Source organism: Diospyros lotus, chromosome 1 (assembly GCF_014633365.1).
Source record: "Diospyros lotus cultivar Yz01 chromosome 1, ASM1463336v1, whole genome shotgun sequence".
NCBI lineage: Eukaryota > Viridiplantae > Streptophyta > Magnoliopsida > Ericales > Ebenaceae > Diospyros > Diospyros lotus.
Window position 1 is genome coordinate 17,195,547 of NC_068338.1, and position 18,792 is coordinate 17,214,338.

Genomic DNA, 18,792 nt, shown 5'->3' on the forward strand with positions numbered 1-18,792 from the left:
GGTAGATTGTATTTGTTCATGAATTAATTGTTTTGAGATTAGGATGAGAATGGTATTGAAATACCTGGACTCATCAAGTAAAATGTGTGATGTGGGGGAAAGTTGTGGATTAATAAAGGATTGTCACGCGATTAAAATGACATGTCACACAAGTTCATATGGGCTTGATGAGTAATAGTTTGGGTGAAATCCTTGACAGAGGAACACCTTTGAGTACAAATGTAATATTTGAAAATTTTAAGAATTTTTGGATATTAATAAATATTTTTAAATTGATTGAAATTAGAGCTAAAAGGAGGTTCAGTGATAATTTTACTAAATAGAACCTAACTGTAATTTATTAAAATTGCATAAATAGACTATTTTTACCAAGTTAAGGAACACCATCTTTCAGCACAAAATTCCAACAAACTAAATTAAATTGGGTCAAACACAATATTAGACTTTGTAGATGAGGTTAAGATGAAGTCGTGGAGCCCAAGTTCAATGGAAAATGTTGAGTGGATTAAAAGTTATTCAAACTCGAAATTAGTTAAAATACATAATTGATCAATTTTAATACATTGATTGAAATTAGACCTAAAAGGAAGTTTAGTGATAATTTTACCAAATAGGACCGAAGCATAATTTATTAAAATTCAATAAATAGACTTGTTATTGCAAGGATATAATAATTAAATTTATTTGTTCAAAAACCTCAACAAATAGTCGATAGGGCCAAGTGATAAGGAAGATGAAGTAAGCACCAAAAAAGATCGACAGTCGGGGACTCAACTTGTTGTTTGGGAGAGTAGAAAGATGGGACACTAGAGGAGTAGGAAGGATGAGCATCGGAGAGACAGGGATGCCTCGGATAGGGCTCCGGAAGGTGCTTGTAGAGTCCACATATTAATCTTCAAAAGAGTCTACAAGATAGAAAACAATCAAAAGGCACGGGAGTATTTCTTCCACGCGGGTCCTCCTATACTACTACAAAAAAATCAGCATTTAGCTGCGATTTTGAAAATCGCCTCTAAATTAGGCATCGCGAAACATTTAGCGACGATTTTTAGCAATCGCTGGAGTAACCACCACAAAATAAGTGATTTAACGATGGTTTTTAAAATATTTAACGGCTATTTTAGAATTGCCCCAAAAATTAAAAAATAAATAAATTTTAATTTCAAGCCCCTGCGCAAACGTGGGCGTCCAGGCCGCTCACCTAGCCACCCGCGCCCTCACGCAGGCTCGTGCGCATGCCTGGCCCCTACGTGCCACGTGACGATGCTGGAAATTAAATTCGAGATCTCCCCTAATTTTGAAGTCAGGACCTCCCCTACACGTGTGCACACGCAAAATCATCTGATCGACGAAGCTTCCTTGTTATATATCCGCGTATATAAATTATATACTAATCCAACCACTATTTTTCAGAATTATATTTTTATTTTTAATACAAATTAAAACAATATTAATTAATTGATTATTTTTAAAAAAATAAAGGAATAAATTAAAAATAAATTAATTGAGTTAAATTAAATAAAATAATTGATTAAAAAATAAGAAGAAGATTTTATATATATATTTTAAAATTATTAAAATTGTATATATTAAAATTTTATTAAATTTCTTTATATTTTTTAAATAAAATTTTAAATTTCTTTTTAAGATTTTATATTTTTTATTAATTTAACTTTAAATTATTTTCTTAAGTAAAATTCAAATTTTTAATGAATTTTGTGGCGATTTTGAAAAATCGCCACAAATGTTGATTTAATTTTTTTGTAGTGTACCTAAGTTAGTGTAGGTCCCGAAGAAATAGAGATGTAGTGTGATGTAGTGTACTCGAGTCTATGACACAGATAAGGTCTGTGGGTGCACTGTGAGGAGGTGCACGGGTGAGCAATATGAGTGAACTATGTAAGTGAACTCTTTAAGTAAGTGATATAGAAAGGTAAGGAGAGAGATTGTTTGGTTTAAATGTGTTGCCCAAGGGGCAATAGGTATTTGTAAAGGTCAATCATGATTGGGACACATGGTCAGCAAGTGACAATTGGATGCAAGGAGCACATGACTTTTCTTCTACACTTAGTGGTCCTAGGGTTTGGCATGCATGGAGGACCTAGGTGAGAAACCCACACAGGAAGGATCATGGGAGGAATGAGAGCCTTTGTCAGCTGACCTTATTGCCATGAGCCAACAAGGGGTGAGATCTTAGGGGTATTTAGGTAACTTGGAAAGTCACCAAAGACTTGACCAAGAGCTTATGCGGATGCCCGAGAGGGTCATTCATAGGTACTTGTGAAGGAAGAGCTCGTGGCACGGTGCAGGGTATGGCAAGGCACGCAATATGGCATGAGGAGGCATGCAGGCACATTGATCGAAGGGTGTGCGGCAAGAGGGTACGCTTTGACTATGCGTGGGTGTGGCTGGCAGTGCTGGGGCACGCGTGGAATGGTAGTAAGTGCGCTGGGGCATGGTTGAGGCGAGCATAGGAGTAATAGGACATGTGCGTTGGGCGTGCAACAAGGTCTTCTGGTCAGGTGGAAGACTTTAGGACTACGCGGGTCTTCGGGCCCCGTGGGGTCATCGAGGATAGGTGCTGGCGCGCTAATCATTGGGGCCCGCGAGAGACTTTGTTTTCGAGTGGGCTTTGCGGCCAAAAAGAGGCCGCAGCAAGGCTGCCCGCCCCTATTTTTCTTTTTTACTGAAATGTAAATATGTATATTGATCAAAATGTACAGAAAATCACCAGGCATACTCGAGACAAGCAAAAGATAACAAAGCTTGTAATACTCCAAGAGCCTAAAGAAATGTAGTATATATCAAGCATAAGTAAGGAAGGAAACAACACCAGCTGGATACCTTTTGGGCTGAATGTTGGCAAAGAACTCCCAAGTTAAGCGTGCTTGACTTGGGGTAATCCAAGGATGAGTGACCCTTTTGGAAAGTTCACGTAGGTCTATCAGGGTAAGTTGTTCTGGTCATTCTTATCGCTTGATACGGGATGTTATAGGTGGTATCAGAGCCGACCCTTGGAGAAGACGGTCCAATGAGGGCGGGGAGTGGCTCCGGGGTGCGAGGCCTGATCAAGGAGTGGCTCCTGGCAGGCTTCTAGGATGGCAACCTCCAAAGGGGAGAAGGTCTGAGATCAGTTGTAAGGTCGAATGACGAGCACGTCATGTGCTCAAGGGGGGGAGAATATAATACCCCAAGAGCCTAGAGAAGTGTAGTATATATCGAGAATAAGTAAATAAGGAAACAACACCAGCTGGAAACCTTTTGGGCTGAATGTTGGCAAAGAACTCCCAAGTTAAGCGTGCTTGACTTGGGGTAATCCAAGGATGGGTGACCTTCTTCGGAAGTTCGCGTAGGTCCATCAGAGTAAGTTGTTCCGGTCATTCTTATTGCTCGATACGGGATGTTACAAAGCTATTGACCCAAAGCGAGAAATTCATACTGGACTAAAACATAAGGATACAAAGTAAACATAGCTCTGTATACAATGTTTTTATCCTATAAATAATGGTCTCAACACAGGGCTTCAAATTTTCAAATACAACTCGATTTCGAATAGCCTAAATATGATAAACAGATGCAAAAAAGGCTATCCTTTTAACTCTACTTTGCCACGAGAACCTTCTAACTTCTCTTTTAAGCCGTTTCTGTAAGGCCCACTTCTGAATATTCCCTCTAGCATAGGATATTCAAAAGGATGTCGTCACAGTGATGATATAGAACAAACCATATTAAAACAAACAACTCATTTCATTACTAACAGTGGAAACTAAATTAAGGTTCAATTACATTTCCAATACCTCATAAGTCTAGACTCGAAGGCCATACAAAATAAATAGAGGCTCTAGTGTGAATTAATAAAATAAAACTCATTTCATTACAAGCCTCTCCAAAATACTACTAAGGATCTTCAAGTTAGGACGCGTCTCCGTACACCACTATACCTGGGCCTTAATCCTACTAGATTTGCCCCTAATAACAACGCTTCATTTACCTGGAATGATAAAGAAGATCAAGTGAGCCATAAGGCTCAACAAGTTCGAGAAACAATGAACAATGTATAGGATTCAAGAACATGATGACACCAAGAAGAATAATCAAGGACTCCACAGTTATGTATAAGATTCATAATTTATGAATTTATCAATTCAAATTTAAATACATCATGACACCAAATGTGCATAAATTTCAATATCAGTATCAAATCTCGCAGGCTCTCAAGCTATCAATCAACACGTGCAAAAGTGCATCATTTCAATAGAATCTCACAAATAAATATGGAGCCAACCTGCTGGGCTATGACCACCTCGTGCCACGCTAGGTGCTCTAGGGTATTCTTTCTCTCCGCTCAAAATAATAGGTGCGTAAGTTATATATATATATATATAAAACATGCACATGTACACATCATGTATGTTTTTGCCAACCACATGCATTTAAATTCTCGTTTCCTTAATATTCGTACTTTCAACACCATTTACCCATACCGGATATTTTACCATCATCAAATAATTCAACATATCTTACTTCATAACATTTACCACATTCAAGATATAAATTATAACACAGAAATAATTTTGAGATATGCTATTTAAGGATAAATCTTGATTCACCATTTGAGGAGTATTATAGATTTAATAACTATTTTTTTTCCATCATATATTTTTTGTGAATTCATTTAATTGGTGTCAGTATGCATTTACTTGCATTCGTGCTCATAGATCAACCATAAGAAAGAATGGACAACCCAAAAAGAATTATATATCAACGATTCCTTAATTTTTTTAGATTTTTTGGTGATTTTCAAGGACTGATTCGGGTTCGATATTTGATCAATTGCCCCAAACAAAATTTTGAAATTTAAGTTCAAGAACTCTAGTTTCAGGTACATGAAACGAATTCACAATCGAAATTATCCACCAAAAGTTATTTCACAAAAACTACAACAATGTGGAATTCAAAATAGTAAGATTCTAGGTTTTTGTCCAAGATTAAAGGGGCCATTACGGACTCAATATGAAGCCAAATAATACAGGTAATATATCAAAACGAAACCTAGGATGTTTATTTTACATCCCAAGAAACGGATCTCAATTCGGAGATGAGACCAAAAAGTTAGAGGCCAAAGAATACCATGTGGTCAGATTACACGAAAATCGTAAGCTACGAATTTCTTGGCAGAAATTAATTGGGTTGTTATGGGCTCAAAATGTAACCAAATCATTCGATTAATACATCAAATCAAATCCTATGAAATCTAGTTTCCAACGCATCAAAAAGATCTTAAATTGGATATCATCACAAAGAGATATACCTAAAAGAATGAAGCATGATTAGATTCGCTACAGTAAACCACAAATTTGAGAGGCACATTCGGATGATTTCTAGCATATTCGGATGATAGGAAAATTCATTCGGATGAGGGCACTGTAGCATCCAAATGTTAGGAAAAAATCATCATAAATTGATCAACCTACATGAAATTCATTTGGATGTGGGAGGAACTCATTCGGATGAGGCTTGGTATATATTCGGATGAGATCATTCTGGCAGTTTCTACATTGTATGCTAATTCAACCATAACTTTCTCATCCAAGCTCCTATTTAGATGATTTAAGATGCTATGGAATGACAAGAAACATATCTACAAATTTCATGTTTTGAGTTTTTAGATATTATGGATTTATCAAGGTTAAAATTGGGCTCGAAGTTTTTGCTATTGTGATCTATCCAGATATGATGCCTTAGGCATTCAAATTAGGTGGGCTTTTGGGGGTTATTCAGATATGGGAAAATGCTTATTCTGATGTCGCCTTTAGGGGTTAATAGTGGTATCCAGATGTATATATATATATATCTATTCGGATATGGCTATCTTTTGAGCGTAGCATTCGAATGGTTTGGTATATATTGGTATGATTCGGATGGTTCAAAAGGCATTCAAATGAGCTTGTATATATGTATGTGAGGGTTATTCGAATTGGTTAAGAGGCAATTCGAATCGGCATGTGTATATGTATGTGGGTGATTCGAATAGGTCCGGGGGCATTCGAATGGTACAGTATTTATTCGGATATATTTAGACAAAAATGAGAGTGCCATTTAGATGTATGCTGAACATTTCTGCCATGGATGCACGTATAAGCTCAAGGAGATACAAAAGTGGACAAAAGCTTCGTATCTACGCCTAGGACAATAAAATACCATTCACTAAAGAAAGCTCAGGGTGAAAACAAACCCCATTTTGAGACCAAAAGGAGACCTGCAAAGAGATACAAAAACAAAATTTGAACATAATGAGCTAAAATGAACACAACAATCGTATCAGTAGAAAGAAGATATAGGCTAGCTTGCACAAGAATATAAGAGAATATATAAGAGAACTTGTATTGAAAATCAAAGGGGAGTGTAAGAAGAACTTACCCGAAGAAGTCATTCCAACAGAAGATAAACAGCTGGGACTCTGTCTCTGAAGCTCCAGTTGCAAACAAAAAATGGAAGAAGAAGAAGAAGATGAAGTAGAAGAAGAACACGGAAAGAAATATAGGGGAAGCAATGGAATAGTAAGAAAAAGAGAGGATATGCACTGCACTGAAATAGGAGATTTGCGCATAGTGGTTGTCGGAAAAAAAAAGGAATGCATGCAGATTTGCACACCAACTCCAGAAATTACCAAAATACCATTCTCTTCATATTATAGAAAAAAATATACAGGGGCTCTATTAACACATGCTAACTTAATTTATTTTCTTTTTCCATTTTCTTATTACACCACTAATTCCATTATTTTCAAATTATTTATCACCATGGGCCCAAACCCAAACCACATATATCCCATATATATATCAAGCCCACCAGGCTTAATTTTCCACTTGGGTTAGACTCATGATCTCATTAACTAATTAATTGAGGCCCATTCACTTAAATTCTTGATCTCATGAACCATAAAATAAAATATACAATCTAAAATTATTTATGTGCCATCAAAGCAATTTATCATTAAATATTAAAAATACTTAGACTCACATTTAAAATGCCATTAAACTGACGTTAAGTATTAGTATTAAAACACCTAGACCCACTTTAGGGTCGTTACAGCTTCAGCGCACTGGTAAAGGTTGTCATGGCCTGGGAGATACCCAGCCAACCTCGAATTTTGCTCCATATGGAGGAACTAATTGAGCATTGGAAGAATAGATGAGTCAATGACTTCTCAGCTGAGCAGCAAAGGGAACAAGCACGATCAATATCCAAATACAGTAACTTATCCTTCGTTAGCAACTTACCTTTGGCACAAAGCTAAAGCATGAATGCCTACTTAAAGGATAAGATTTGATTCCCATACAACAAAGGCCCAATCAAGATTCTACCCCTTAGATCTAAAGTAATCATATGCATCTTTAGCATTCTAGGATTCATTTTTGGTTCACCCATTAAGGATATTTGAGGCCTTAGCATAGGAACCTCCAGCACATATAAGCAAGTCCCTGATGGTCAGCAACTTTTTGAATATAAGAGAATCATCCTTCGTATACTCATGCTCCCAGATGGACCTTGAATTCAGATATTCATGATTAATCCATTTCACCCATAGCGAATCCTTCTAGTTGTGCACATTCCATAAGACCTTAGAAAGAAAACCTGTGTTCCAGCTTCCCGCCCCTATTTATTAGGGCAGGTGTTGTCTTATTACATTGGCCCTTTTATTTTTTATTTTTTTTCTTTTTATTATTTCTTTTATTATTAGTATTGTTTATTTATGAGCATTATTATTAATTTAGCCTTTTTGAAGAATGTGCCTTTACAAACACTGATCCGATCAAGGCACATTTCTCAAGGATTGTCCAGGAGACTTTTTCAAGGGGAATTGTCCCAGGTCCTATATTTCAATAATATTTCTCCACTCTTGTCTTTGACTGAAAATCAAAGGGAAAAGTATATAAAAACGTGGGGGAGTCGACCCCAAAGAAGTTAAAACTTACTCTATTTGCATAACTAGACTAGATAGGTTGAGGGATTGGTGCAAGGAAGAATGCTTGTGTGTGGATGAAGGGTTATGCAGGTGACAAAGAGGATTGAGCCAAGGGGATGGCATGGATGATCAAAGCATTGAAATAATTTGGGTTTACTCATGTGTGTTTAATATTAACAGCATGACCATGCCGCCAGTAGGGACAAGGCCAATGTATTCAACTTTGTTGCCATGGAGAGTAGGGATCCACGGGAAGGATTTTTTAAGGCATTCATATGGGCGAGTGATGCTTGGTCGGGGCATGCTGATAGGCTTCGATTGCTAAGATAAGAGGTTAGGATTCACCTAATTTTAATGTCTTATTGTTTATGGGTGCAAGGCAGTCAATGACAAACAATTGGCAATGTCTACCTTTACTCAGGGTTAACAAGGGTTGAAGAGAAGCACAAGAGGAAGCATGATGAAACCACATGATGACACTACGGGCTTCACCCTTGATAAGGAAATGGAAGAGTTAGAGATAACGTGTTGCGCTTTTTGCACTAGGCACGAGTGGGTGAGGCAGGAGCTTCATGGGTTATGTAACAAGGAGAAGGAAATGTGGCAAATGGTAGGGGCGACTTGGAGTTCGAACGTCACGTTGGTATAAGAGGAACACTTAAAATAATAATAGATGAGTTTAGGTGAACCCATAAATAGCTCTAGTGCTCACAAATAGAGGCAAAGAGTGTCGAGTCAGAGTCAACAAAGGTAAATGGGATACACTGAAGGGACATTGAGGAGGGTGACCCTTAAGGAGTTGTTTCAAATGAAAGTGAGAGTATATTTGCGACAGGTAGCACCAAGTTTGGATTAAAGGCGTCTCGGGGAATCGCTCTCTGAGTTGATATTTTGCGGCAAGATTCTAATAGTAAGATGGATGAGGATAAGACTCTATGCCCTTGGGCAATAGGCATGAGTGGATAAAGCGCTAACTTAAGGAGCTGCATAGAAAATGAGAAGAAGGCGCAACGAATAATAGAGACAACCTTAAATTCAACTGCTACGTCGGTTCAGGAGAACCATCTAAGTAATGGGTGAGCTAGAGCGGGCCAACGACAGGCTTTAGTATTTATAAATAAAGGCAAACGAAAGGAAAGAATGTTTGGCTAGAGTTAGCGCATGGAAATGAGATGTGTGAGAGAGATATTAAGGAGTGCAAAATCGCTTGGGACTATTTTGAACTAGAGCAAGAATAGGTTCAAGCATGGATTCTACTTGGTTCATAGCTTTTGGAGGGAAGACATTTCAAGGGATTTGTGAGGTCCCTTGCCCGAAGATCCCGGAAGCCCATGAGCCCCGGACGAAAGTCTCAAAAGAGAAAGGTAAGACACCAAAAAGAAATCTCTGGTAGAACAACATACTAAAGGAATAATACACTAGCACAACACAAGCATGGTATATACATACATACAAAACAAAAAGGTAATGGGGTGGCAACATACACGCACCTTCCGACAAAGCCTGGGCACAAGAATCATGACATACAAAGCACAACTAGCAATCTCATGTACCCCCAAACCACAAAAACAACCCCAAGACCGTCGGTTGGGACAACCTTGTACAATCATCTCCCCAAACACTCACTACATCCTTATTGCATGTGACCTCGACCATCTTTATTGCCTAGCCAAGCTCCCTGGCTGGTCTATGTAGGGCAACCTTTGCCTATTCCATCTTAAAGGGCTCAACGAGAAGTGCTTCCAATTTCCAACGCGTCCCATGACTCCTATATGCTTTTGCGCATCCACTAGCAATGCTTGATTAATAGTTGCTTGTCTAAGATTGCCTTAAGCACATTTTCATACTACCATAGAGCACTACTCTGATACTAATTGTCACGATCTTAATGTTTTTACCAAAGCAATGCCTCATCTCCTAGAGATTGAGGGAAGAACGAAACCTTATCCCTTTGGCAACAAGTATTATAATACTTGTGTGATTTTCTCTTGCATCAAGGAGGGTCAAGGTGACACTAAAACTTATCTTTGTCAATTAGTCAATCCCTTTATCAATCCAATCTTTAAGAACAAACAAGCTATGGCCTCTTCAACAATCCTATCTTTACCAATTGGCAAGCCATTTTTATTTTGTTTTTGTTTTGTTGGGATGATATTTTGGTCAATATAAAATATTTTTATATATTTATTTATATAATAAAATAAACAATGTCTTTAGGCAATATCATTTTTGTCTTTAAATATTTCAAGTAGAAGTAACATTTACTTTTTGCTTTTTTAATAGAAAATGAAGTAAACACAAAATTAAACTAATAAGAACTTATAAAAAAATTACCCACACTAATAACAAATTATTTATAATATATGATATTTACCCACAAATATTTAATGATAACATATTCTTCAGTATGAATTTCTCACTTTGGGTCAATAGCTTTGTAACATCCCGTATCGAGCAATAAGAATGACCGGAACAACTTATTCTGATGGACCTACGCGAACTTCCGAAGAGGGTCACCCATCCTTGGATTACCCCAAGTCAAGCACGCTTAACTTGGGAGTTCTTTGCCAACATTCAGCCCAAAAGGTTTCCAGCTGGTGTTGTTTCCTTATTTACTTATTCTCGATATATACTACACTTCTCTAGGCTCTTGGGGTATTATATTCTCCCCCCCTTGAGCACATGACGTGCTCGTCATTCGACCTTACAACTGATCCCAGACCTTCTCCCCTTTGGAGGTTGCCATCCTAGAAGCCTGCCGTATTATATTCTCCCCCCCTTGAGCACATGACGTGCTCGTCATTCGACCTTACAACTGATCCCAGACCTTCTCCCCTTTGGAGGTTGCCATCCTAGAAGCCTGCCAGGAGCCACTCCTTGATCAGGCCTCGCACCCCAGAGCCACTCCCCGCCCTCATTGGACCGTCTTCTCCAAGGGTCGGCTCTGATACCACCTATAACATCCCGTATCAAGCGATAAGAATGACCAGAACAACTTACCCTGATAGACCTACGTGAACTTTCCAAAAGGGTCACTCATCCTTGGATTACCCCAAGTCAAGCACGCTTAACTTGGGAGTTCTTTGCCAACATTCAGCCCAAAAGGTATCCAGCTGGTGTTGTTTCCTTCCTTACTTATGCTTGATATATACTACATTTCTTTAGGCTCTTGGAGTATTACAAGCTTTGTTATCTTTTGCTTGTCTCGAGTATGCCTGGTGATTTTCTGTACATTTTGATCAATATACATATTTACATTTCAGTAAAAAAGAAAAATAGGGGCGGGCAGCCTTGCTGCGGCCTCTTTTTGGCCGCAAAGCCCACTCGAAAACAAAGTCTCTCGCGGGCCCCAATGATTAGCGCGCCAGCACCTATCCTCGATGACCCCACGGGGCCCGAAGACCCGCGTAGTCCTAAAGTCTTCCACCTGACCAGAAGACCTTGTTGCACGCCCAACGCACATGTCCTATTACTCCTATGCTCGCCTCAACCATGCCCCAGCGCACTTACTACCATTCCACGCGTGCCCCAGCACTGCCAGCCACACCCACGCATAGTCAAAGCGTACCCTCTTGCCGCACACCCTTCGATCAATGTGCCTGCATGCCTCCTCATGCCATATTGCGTGCCTTGCCATACCCTGCACCGTGCCACGAGCTCTTCCTTCACAAGTACCTATGAATGACCCTCTCGGGCATCCGCATAAGCTCTTGGTCAAGTCTTTGGTGACTTTCCAAGTTACCTAAATACCCCTAAGATCTCACCCCTTGTTGGCTCATGGCAATAAGGTCAGCTGACAAAGGCTCTCATTCCTCCCATGATCCTTCCTGTGTGGGTTTCTCACCTAGGTCCTCCATGCATGCCAAACCCTAGGACCACTAAGTGTAGAAGAAAAGTCATGTGCTCCTTGCATCCAATTGTCACTTGCTGACCATGTGTCCCAATCATGATTGACCTTTACAAATACCTATTGCCCCTTGGGCAACACATTTAAACCAAACAATCTCTCTCCTTACCTTTCTATATCACTTACTTAAAGAGTTCACTTACATAGTTCACTCATATTGCTCACCCGTGCACCTCCTCACAGTGCACCCACAGACCTTATCTGTGTCATAGACTCGAGTACACTACATCACACTACATCTCTATTTCTTCGGGACCTACACTAACTTAGGTACACTACAAAAAAATTAAATCAACATTTGTGGCGATTTTTCAAAATCGCCACAAAATTCATTAAAAATTTGAATTTTACTTAAGAAAATAATTTAAAGTTAAATTAATAAAAAATATAAAATCTTAAAAAGAAATTTAAAATTTTATTTAAAAAATATAAAGAAATTTAATAAAATTTTAATATATACAATTTTAATAATTTTAAAATATATATATAAAATCTTCTTCTTATTTTTTAATCAATTATTTTATTTAATTTAACTCAATTAATTTATTTTTAATTTATTCCTTTATTTTTTTAAAAATAATCAATTAATTAATATTGTTTTAATTTGTATTAAAAATAAAAATATAATTCTGAAAAATAGTGGTTGGATTAGTATATAATTTATATACGCGGATATATAACAAGGAAGCTTCGTCGATCAGATGATTTTGCGTGTGCACACGTGTAGGGGAGGTCCTGACTTCAAAATTAGGGGAGATCTCGAATTTAATTTCCAGCATCGTCACGTGGCACGTAGGGGCCAGGCATGCGCACGAGCCTGCGTGAGGGCGCGGGTGGCTAGGTGAGCGGCCTGGACGCCCACGTTTGCGCAGGGGCTTGAAATTAAAATTTATTTATTTTTTAATTTTTGGGGCAATTCTAAAATAGCCGTTAAATATTTTAAAAACCATCGTTAAATCACTTATTTTGTGGTGGTTACTCCAGCGATTGCTAAAAATCGTCGCTAAATGTTTCGCGATGCCTAATTTAGAGGCGATTTTCAAAATCGCAGCTAAATGCTGATTTTTTTGTAGTAGTATAGGAGGACCCGCGTGGAAGAAATACTCCCGTGCCTTTTGATTGTTTTCTATCTTGTAGACTCTTTTGAAGATTAATATGTGGACTCTACAAGCACCTTCCGGAGCCCTATCCGAGGCATCCCTGTCTCTCCGATGCTCATCCTTCCTACTCCTCTAGTGTCCCATCTTTCTACTCTCCCAAACAACAAGTTGAGTCCCCGACTGTCGATCTTTTTTGGTGCTTACTTCATCTTCCTTATCACTTGGCCCTATCGACTATTTGTTGAGGTTTTTGAACAAATAAATTTAATTATTATATCCTTGCAATAACAAGTCTATTTATTGAATTTTAATAAATTATGCTTCGGTCCTATTTGGTAAAATTATCACTAAACTTCCTTTTAGGTCTAATTTCAATCAATGTATTAAAATTGATCAATTATGTATTTTAACTAATTTCGAGTTTGAATAACTTTTAATCCACTCAACATTTTCCATTGAACTTGGGCTCCACGACTTCATCTTAACCTCATCTACAAAGTCTAATATTGTGTTTGACCCAATTTAATTTAGTTTGTTGGAATTTTGTGCTGAAAGATGGTGTTCCTTAACTTGGTAAAAATAGTCTATTTATGCAATTTTAATAAATTACAGTTAGGTTCTATTTAGTAAAATTATCACTGAACCTCCTTTTAGCTCTAATTTCAATCAATTTAAAAATATTTATTAATATCCAAAAATTCTTAAAATTTTCAAATATTACATTTGTACTCAAAGGTGTTCCTCTGTCAAGGATTTCACCCAAACTATTACTCATCAAGCCCATATGAACTTGTGTGACATGTCATTTTAATCGCGTGACAATCCTTTATTAATCCACAACTTTCCCCCACATCACACATTTTACTTGATGAGTCCAGGTATTTCAATACCATTCTCATCCTAATCTCAAAACAATTAATTCATGAACAAATACAATCTACCTTAAATCTTGTAAACAATCATTGACCAATTTATTTCCTCAATTACGACAAGGAACATTACAATTAATAAGGGTCAAAAAACAACAACTTAGATAATATGGTGGTAATTGGAGTTCATATTAGATTGTACTCAAAAAGGAAGTAGGACTTGGAGGTGTAGGGATGTCCACAGTCCCTTCAAGCATTAACACAACTTTCTTCATTGAAGGACGCAGTGACGGTTCATCCTGTATGCACCAAAGCCCTACTTTGACTATTCTCTCCAGTTTTCTCTTGTCAATCTCTTCATCACCAATCAGTTTTCTCAACTCCCCGGCCTCAAAACAATCGTACACCCATTCCTCAAGCACCGCCTCTTCCTCCGGGAGGCTCCAATCTAAGCAACTTCGACAACATATGATCTCTAACAACACAACTCCGAAGCTATAGACATCTGCTTTGACTGTCACGGGGAGTTTTCGGTGCCACTCTGGTGCCACATACCCCTTTGTCCCTCTTATCCCGGTAAAGGTTTTAGTTTGGTCTGGCTTCAAAAGCTTTGCCAATCCAAAGTCGCTGATTCTAGCGATCATGTTCTCGTCCATGAGTATGTTATGAGGCTTTATGTCACAATGGATTATTTGTGTCTCGCACTCTTCGTGGAGGTAGAGGATGCCTCTGGCAATGTCAAGAGCAATCCCAATCCTTTCGTCCCAATTTAGCTGGTTTCTAGCTGTGAAGAGAAGATTTGCAAGTGATCCATTGATCATATAGTCGTACACAAGAAGCCTATTTGCTCCTTCAATGCAATAACCAATCAAACGAACAAGGTTCCGGTGATGAGTTCTGCCAATCACCTTGACCTCCGTATGAAATTCTCGTTCACCCTCCGTTAGCATGTTCTCCAGTCTCTTCACAGCCACAGCCTTTTGGGTGTACGGAATGATCCCTTTGAAAACCGTTGCTGAAGATCCTCTACCCAGCTCATGCTTGAATCCATTCGTAATCTGCTCCATTTCAGAGAAAGTAAAAGCCCGTAGACACACATCTTCACCCAATTCATAATTCGCTTTCTCAGAGATCATTCTATATGCCCAGATGCGGTTTCTGTAAACAACAACTCCAGAAATTATAACCACCACCAAGGCAAGCCCAACAAGCAAAACACCAGTGATTAGAATGCCCACCCTCGTCTCTTTCTTGTTTTCATTCTCACGATCTTTACTGGGGATCACTGGTTGATCAGATATGCCCACCTTGACGTAAGTAGCAGTGTAGCTATCTCCCAACGATCTTCTCCCGTACTTCAAAGGAAGCCTTTGCTTTTTGCACTTGCCGTTGTCAAATACGGTGGCTTCGCAGTTACAGTCCTTGAAGCAGGCTTCTTTACACTCTTCCTTTGTCACTGACGATAGCTCCAAGTAGGAAACATCTTCACCTCCCCACCTGATATTCTCCACAACCTTCATATCATTCTCACTGCTCGGATGCTCGTCTTTGCAGCTTTGCACAATGAAATTCCTCACACACCCAGAAGTGTCGTTGCCCGGGTCAAGAAATTCGAATCCTGGAAGGCATCTACAGGTGGCTTTGTCGTCATTTAGGACACAAAATCCATTTAGACCGCAGACACCCTTCGGAACACACTTATCATTTGTAGACTGCGCCAGAACTGACCAGTTACCGTTCCCCTCCAAGCTATGTGAATACACTCTGAAGATGCCATCTGAATCAAGTCTCATCATGAAAATCGTATCTTCCTTCGAAGGTTCTCCTTCGGTTATGTTCTTTAAGGTGATATTTGAGTTGAACAAATAGAGGCGGCCAGTACTATTGTCGAGATTCAGGGTGACATTAGCTCCTTGTCCGTCTGTGAACGATACCCAATATGCGAATGGGCTCGAGTCTGGAGTATTAACTGGGTACTGGACAAGATTCCCGTCATTTTGCATCTTGAGCCTGAAAATCCCCGACGCGTGATCAGTTTCCGAAGCGGCGGAGACCAGCTCTTGGTTTGCTGAGAGAGTCTGACCGTGTAGAATTGTGTCAGTTGGGTAGTCAAAACTCTGCCAGATTATCCCCTGCTCGGAGTTACGGAGCACAAAATTGCCAGTATCGAGCATGGAAGCCGAATAAATGTTCTCCGAAGTTTCAGCAATGGCGATGCTCTGCCCTTGCGGGGACTGCAGTATGAGCCTGCCATCAGCAGTGAGCTGAAGGGTGAGGTTGGTGGTAGCCGGTGGCGGATTATCCCTGTTTGCAGTCCACACCACCGTCTTGTCCGGAATTCCGGCCACAAAGACTCCGACGGCATAGCCGCCGTTGCCTTGGCGGTAGAATCCGAAGGCATAGAAACCGGAGGGGGAGAGCCACGAGGAGGAGCTGCCGGTGGGCGTGAGAGAAGAGCCTCTTGTTATATTGCGAGCTCCTCCTCCTCCTGTTTGAGCCGCTGCTACGTTCCATATCGCAGAGACAATGAGAAAGATGAAGGTGGGTGCAGCCATGGAAGTTTTGGCAAGCTTTTCGAGGAATAAATAGAAACATCTCACTCCCCAAGAATTGACCGTCAACTCATGGCCAAGTCTCTGGCTGTTTGCCAACAATTTCTCCGAAACTTCTCTCCCTCTCTCTACAGCAAAGTCAGTCCTGTCTCTCTCTCTCTCTCTACAGAAAAGTCAGTGCTGTCTCTCTCTCTCTGTCTCTCCCCCTATAAAAATTTCTTTCTAAAAAGTAGGCGGCCATTACAAAGTCAATCACGTGCATTTGAGGGTTTCCTTGTACTTATTGCAAGTCTGCGTTCCTTTTGCGCGTTTGTGTCTATATATATTTATATATATAATGATGCAAACAATTGGCGGTTGGAAAAGTATGATAGCTAGTCAAAGAGTATGGCAAAACTTCGAGTTAAGGAACGTGTAAAACAAGGATAGTAAAGATTGTCTTGCATCTCGTTAACAAAGTCATTTGGATGTTTAAATTAGATGTAGAATAAGAAGAGTAAAAATGGTATAAAGAAAATAAAAATTATATTTAAAAATATTTACTCTAAAAGAGATTTTTTTCTTTATTTAAAGTATTTTAGCAATAACTATTTACTTAGAATTAACTTTTTTGGTTAGATAGTAAAGATTGTCTTGCATCTTGTTAACAAAGTATTTTAGCAATAAATAAATTTGAAGAGATTAATCTTATCTCATACTATCATTGTAAGATTTAAGAGAAAGAATTTGTGAAAATTTTAATCGAATCAAGTAATTTAATTCTAAATAAAATTAGTTTCGTCTCGAGTGACTCCAGTCTTCTTGAATTGAGATAAGATTTAAGAGAAAGAATTTGTGAAAATTTTAATCGAATCAAGTAATTTAATTCTAAATAAAATTAGTTTCGTTTCGAGTGACTCCAGTCTTCTTGAATTGAGGTAAGATTTAAGAGAAAGAATTTGTAAAAATTTTAATCGAATCAAGTAGTTTAATTCTAAATAAAATTAGTTTTGTCTTGAGTAACTCCAGTCTTCTTGAATTGAGGTAAAATTTAAGAGAAAGAATTTACAAAAATTTTAATCGAATCAGATAGTTTAAATCTAAATAAAATTAGTTTCATCTCGAGTGACCCAGTCTTCTTGAATTGAGGTAGCAAGGCTAAATATAAAAGCTAAAAATTATTTAATTAGTGGGACTAAAATCAAGTATAACTTAAATAAAATGTACATGTATTAAATGGGTTAATTAAATCTTGAATATCATATACCTTTTTTAATTGTTATATAAATGCATTTTTATGTAGTCCATTTGAATTATGCTTTTAGAGATTTGCATAGAATTTTGCGTTAAAATATTTGAATATTAGTGTAGTTATGTTGCTAACAAATTCGTACCATTAAAGTATAATGTCAGCAGTGCTACAAATATTGCATTGATCATAGTATTAGGTTTGAATAATAATATTATAAACACAATTGATCTCCTTTTTGCTCGTTAACTAAAAACATATGTTACATAACCATTTTAAAGAATGGTTTTTATATTAATTGAGAACATTTAAGGTAGAAAATTAAAAAATATTATCTGTAATTAAATAAATCCTAAAATTATTAAGGGAATTAATCAATATTGAGAAGTGACATTTTGGTATGCTATATCACTTTTTATCATTTAATTTGACTTATCGTGGGTAGAAATTCTTGTGTCTAAGAAAGCGAGTTTAAGTTTAAGATAGATCCAATAAAAAGAAGATTAAAGAGTGATATTTGGGAGACCTTCTTTAACAAAGTAGTCCCTAAGAGACCCTTCTAGGGCCTCTTCTAAATAGCCCTTAAGAAACCCTCCAAGTAAATATTACTTCTACTTGAAATATTGTTGTTTTCCCTTAAATTTTAAAGACAAAATGATATTACCTAAAGATATTGTGTATTTTATTAAATAAATAAATATCTAAAAATATTTATATTGACCAAAATATCACCCCTTACAAAAAAAAAAAAAAAAAATGACTAGCCAATTGACAAAAATAGGATTGATGAAGAGGTCGTAGCTTGTTTGTCCTTAAAGGTCGGGTTGATAAAGGTATTAACCAATTGACAAAGATAATTTTAATGCTACCCTAACTTTCCCTAATGCAAGAGAAAATCACACAAGTATTATAATACTTGTTGCTAGGAGATGGGGCATTACTTTAGGAAAAATGTTAAGGCTGTGACAATTAGTATCAAAACAATGCTCTATGGTAGCATGAAAATGTATATAGAGTATTGTTAGTGGATGCGCAAAAACATCTAGGAATCGTGGGATGTGTTGGAACTTGGAAGCACTTCACATTAAGCCCTTAAGATAGAATATGCAAGTGTTGCCCAACATAAATTAGTCAAAGAGCTTAGCTCGGCAACAGAGTTGGTCGAGG

The 18,792-nt window shown here is 38.0% G+C and overlaps 1 protein-coding gene across 1 annotated transcript; it reads right to left on the minus strand.

Annotated features, from left to right (window-relative positions):
- Positions 1-13,918: 13,918 nt before the first annotated feature.
- On the minus strand, positions 13,919-16,416 carry LOC127797094 (G-type lectin S-receptor-like serine/threonine-protein kinase LECRK3). Its single transcript, XM_052329668.1, has one exon. It carries the CDS (start codon positions 16,398-16,400, stop codon positions 14,037-14,039), a length of 2,364 nt encoding a protein of 787 aa, XP_052185628.1. The 5' UTR covers positions 16,401-16,416; the 3' UTR covers positions 13,919-14,036.
- Between the last annotated feature and the right edge of the window lie 2,376 nt (positions 16,417-18,792).

Coding starts and splice junctions, on each gene's coding strand:
- LOC127797094 (XM_052329668.1), bottom strand. CDS start 16,400: ATGGCTGCACCCACCTTCATCTTTCTCATTGTCTCTGCGATATGGAAC.